Consider the following 4484-nt stretch of genomic DNA (forward strand, 5'->3'; position numbering starts at 1 on the left):
AACTAAACCTATCTATTGACAGAAATTTAAACTGGTGAAAGACTGAAACCTAACAGTTGTTGAATGACATGGTATATGTGCTAACACGGAAATGTTTAAAGGTTATTGAAATAAGTGGAATGAAAGAGTTGTGGTGTGTGAAGAGGTAAGGACATTTGAGTCTTTTTGTGCGGCTGTTAGTCCCAGCTCATGCATAGTGGTATTTTGGCTATGAAAACCAAGTTTGTAATGGCATTTTGACAAGTTTGGTTTTTGGAGTGGTATTTTGGAACTTTTGGTTCTGACTAGTGGTATAGTGGCTATTCTCTCTAAATCAATCCAGACCAGCGACGTCGTTCCACCAGATGTTTGATTTCTCGGTGATTCTGGCCAAGATGAGATCGGGCCTCGCCTTTGGACTGCTCGGACTCATCTGCGCTGCCGTTTCCGCCATCCTCACCCCTACTCTTGTGCGGCATGGAGACGGTCGCGTCGATGCCGTCGGCGCCCTAGGTACTCGCCGCCTGCATCATGGAGGACGGCATGGGTTTCACCGGCGCATCTTGGGGGATCGACGGGGGGATCGATCTAGGACGGCGAATTTTGGGGAGGCCTGTGGGCGGTTGCCCTGGGTTTCAAGAACGAGGGGGAGATATGAGTAGGAAAGTGGAACGAACATAAAGTGGGGAAAATGAAGGAGTCGTGGGTGGGACGGTTTCCTACTTCGAAGGAGGGGCTGTATCTCCTAAGAGCTCTAAGCTCACAGGGTTCCGCGAGCCTGTGGTTTCCCGGAACGTCGTTTTCGTTGGGCCTACCGCTTGGGTGTCGGTGGAACTGGAGGCGGCGCTGTTTGGGCTGTGGCCTGTGGGCGACTTGCCCTTTCCTTCCTCCGCGCAAGCTATGTCGCCATCGGTCTCTCCTCCCTCTTCCCAAATCGCCGTCTCGGATTCTGGCCTCCTCCACCCTAATCAGCACATCAATCGCCAGCTCGCTCCCCTCTCACCCTCCTGTGCTGATTACCCGCAGCTGCACGGACCTTCTGTCCCCAGGCCGCGGCCAACCCTACCGGGGCTCGGTTCGCTGATATGGCGGTCTGGCGGTCGTCGCCGCCACCTCCCACACCTCCTGCGACTGCAAGCACGCTCATTTGCGTGACCTTTATTCTTGCTCGTGTTCATCATCCGCCACTTCGACGCACTGGCCTCGAGTTGGGTCGCCAGTAGCCCAGTATCCCCGGCAGGTACTGGCTACTGCTGATTCCTCGACTAATCTTCGGCTACTACCTCTTCAACTCTGATCCTGGTAGGTACACCGGCCTCTCACTCTCTTCTTTCTGTACTCTGTTGTCCCCAGCCATCATGTCGTCAAGGTTCTGTGGCGGTTTTAGTGTCTTACTGTGGTGGTGAGCTCAACCCTCCAGTTGGATTTCAGAATCTCGGTGACCAGCTTCTTGATTCAGTATTTCAGTTAGCCCATGGAGAGATGGACGTTTGTGCAGGTGGGACTGTACCTATTGCAACCAAAGAGACTGTCAACAGTAAATTCGTTTGGGTACCAATATCGAATGGGAGTGTTGACTACTGGTTTGTTTGGGTACTGAAATCAAGGGCCATGGGTTACTTTATTTGAGGACTGGAATCAAATGATATTGATAGGAGGAGTACTGATTGTTTGATTTTCTTAGCAGGCCCCAGTGTTAATCCCATGAAGTGCTCATAGCAGCTGGCATTGTGCAGTATGTCCTGCTTCACATGAGGTTGGTTTAGAATGAATCCGACTAGACATTCAGGGCGATACTCTTACCTCTGCATTTCCATTACCTTTAACTGTCACACCACGCTTCGATCTTGCCGTGGAAGTAGAGAGTAGTTTAGTTGATATATTGATTGCTACGTGAAGAGATCAATTGATTAACTGAACGTAGTAACTGCTACCTTGTGATATCCTTGACAAAATATGATGTTGGGGGACAAATAGGATATGCTTGGCAAGTTGATGTGGGAAGAGGAACCACAAGCTTCGCAGCAAACTCAATGCCACACTGGATTAATGACAAATTAGTTGCTTGGGGTTTTGTTAACTAGCAAGGAAAAAATCAGGGCGGTGCTGGTAGTTCAGCAGTAGCGAACAAAAATATCACGAAGTAACTTGTTTCAAGATCGCATTAGTAACTTCAAGAATGCACGTTGTTATCTGTGATATGTGTTCTTGTGATTATGCATACTATATAGTATATAAGTATCATGATGCTCCTTGCGCTTCTAGCTAGATGTTATCCTTTCAGGTTCTCTACTTTGTTGATGCATCTATACTTTACTTCCATGTTACGATATGATGTGTCATGTTGGAGCTTGCGATGTCTGCATAGCTGGACCTCAACAATTGTAATATTTGTCTGAGAGAAAGATGAATTGCTTGTGAGAGTTTGTGCATGTAAACTGGGTGTGCTGTCATTCAGGTTGGATTCGTGGTGTGGCAGCATTGGTTCCATGCATCGGCTGTTGTCCCCATCCTCCTGCCTTTCTTGCCGCTTGGCTATGATCCCAAGTCTCGCTTTATGCACATCCTCAGGCCTCTAGCCAAGCTTGTGAGTCGCTGGATGGCCTTCTGCTGCATGTGCTGAATAAGCTTCTGGATGGCCCTCCGCTACTTATTCTCCAAACTACCACAAAGGTTCTGCACCTTCCTTGAGTCCCTGCACAACAACCAGAAGTTCTACAACCACCGATATCTGCAAGAATAGCACGCTTCCGTAAATTCTGCATTGGTAACTCCTCACATATATTACCAGTGACTCGGATGGCTAAATAAACATCAAACATATATAGATATACTCTAGCCATACTTTGTGGTCTATGCATCAGAGCTTTCCTTGATATTACAAGTTATTGTGCAACCTTTGCAATTTTTTCACACGGTCATAATGTGAGCCGTTGTAGCAAACTAAAATAGTTTGGTAAAACGGCTTACATTATTGAACGGAGGATATAGTTCTTGTTTTCTTAGGTTTTGTGATGTACATCCGCAACAAAAAAAAATTACGTTCAGTCCGAAATTTGTATCTTTTGTCCATAGTGAAGTTGATCTTTTTGTATATTTGATGAATTTTTTTTTGCTCTTTGGGTTTCATACTTCGATTGACATAGATTTGTGTTTAGATACGATTGTGCAGGTTGAGGCGGTTGTTATTGAGGGGGATAGTGTATTGTGGCGGAGGTACCTGGAGCTGCAAAAGCATTGTGAGTGAATACTGCAACTTACTTATCTCTTCGGCCCTTTTTCTTCCTTACAGCAAGAAACAAGGTCAATGCGGGCAAGAACGATAAATCTGTTGATGATGTATGTGCTTTGATTCTGAAACACTTTACTGAATTTTCTGTGGAGAAGCTTCAGCAGCCGGTTGTGGTTTCTTTAATTGAGAAGCCATTTTCTAAACCTCTTGAGGGTGCTGTCAAGTTAATTTTGGTGCAGCATTCTATGACAGCTCTGGAACTGGTGCTTGGGGTTTCATTGCTAGAACTGACCAGGGAGAAGCCATTGGGGCTGGAGCCGAAGCATGTGTTGCTGCTGTCGAAGCAACTGCTGATCTGGGTATACTTAAGGTCATCTTTGAATATGATTCAGAAATCCTTGTGAGTGCGCTGAAGTCTACGTGCTATGATTTTTCTAGCATTGGCATTCTGGTCCGAGAAGCAAGATGCACATGCATCGTCACTTTTGATTTTTGTGATTTTGTTCACTGTGGCCTTGCCCATACCATTGCTGATTATGGTTATACGGTGAGCTCTCAGCTCTAGCTGGGTTAATTTTACGCCCACTTTATTTATCAGATTGACTCAACAGTGAATTAGCTGTGCACTGATTAACGGAATCCATTTTTCAGTGTAGAACATAGCTTCTACAGATGATCACTTTATCCTGCTACAAGATGTAAGGGAATTCTACCGCGACTGTCCTGCAGTGCATCAACTGATTGATTATTTCCCCAATAACATAACAGCGGCACCCACTAAAATTATCGGATGAAGCCAAAAATGCGCACACCGCACGAAGAAACAAAATGCGAACATCAGAAAACGGCGCAGCAAAGCGCGCAAGGTCCTTCTAGTTTTCACGATGCCAGAAGAGGAGACGACGTACCACGGGACACCACCTCTAGAGATTTAATATAGTAGAGATAAGAAGGGAAAAGATAATATTGTTGTTGATGCTCTATCTAGGAAGAATATGCTATTAACTGAACTTGATGTTAAAATTCCTGGATTAGAAGTACTATGTGATTTGTATGCTACTGATCATGATTTTGCTGAACCATATCGCTTGTGTGCTATTGGTAAAGCATGGGAAAAATATCACATACATGATGGGTTCTTATTTAGAGCTAACAAACTATGTGTTCCAGAATCGTCTGTGCGTTTGCTCTTATTGCAGGAATCACATGCTGGAGGTTTGATGGGTAACTTTGGGCGTGAGAAGACGCTACTCATGCTCGCTGATCACTTTTA

At 45.5% G+C, this 4484-nt stretch overlaps 1 protein-coding gene across 4 annotated transcripts; it reads left to right on the forward strand.

Moving 5' to 3' along the window:
- Positions 1-769: 769 nt before the first annotated feature.
- Positions 770-4194, forward strand: LOC124676608. Of its 4 annotated transcripts, none has more exons than XR_006993711.1 (3): positions 770-3218; positions 3464-3758; positions 3863-4194. XR_006993711.1 is itself a non-coding variant. In XM_047212644.1 (3 exons), exons 1-3 carry the CDS (start codon positions 3080-3082, stop codon positions 4003-4005), a joined length of 585 nt encoding a protein of 194 aa, XP_047068600.1. In that variant the 5' UTR covers positions 2936-3079; the 3' UTR covers positions 4006-4194. The 4 variants fall into 4 exon arrangements, 1 of the variants encoding a protein (XP_047068600.1); XR_006993712.1 differs by having other exon boundaries at positions 770-2746; positions 3138-3758; XM_047212644.1 differs by having other exon boundaries at positions 2936-3218; positions 3451-3758; positions 3868-4194.
- Positions 4195-4484: the final 290 nt, after the last annotated feature.

Source organism: Lolium rigidum, chromosome 7, assembly GCF_022539505.1.
Source record: "Lolium rigidum isolate FL_2022 chromosome 7, APGP_CSIRO_Lrig_0.1, whole genome shotgun sequence".
NCBI classification, from domain to species: Eukaryota; Viridiplantae; Streptophyta; class Magnoliopsida; order Poales; family Poaceae; genus Lolium; species Lolium rigidum.

Coding starts and splice junctions, on each gene's coding strand:
- LOC124676608 (XM_047212644.1), top strand. CDS start 3,080: ATGAATTTTTTTTTGCTCTTTGGGTTTCATACTTCGATTGACATAGAT. Junction 3,219..3,450: donor CCTGGAGCTGCAAAAGCATT/GTGAGTGAATAC, acceptor ATTTTGGTGCAG/CATTCTATGACAGCTCTGGA. Junction 3,759..3,867: donor TTGCTGATTATGGTTATACG/GTGAGCTCTCAG, acceptor TTTTCAGTGTAG/AACATAGCTTCTACAGATGA.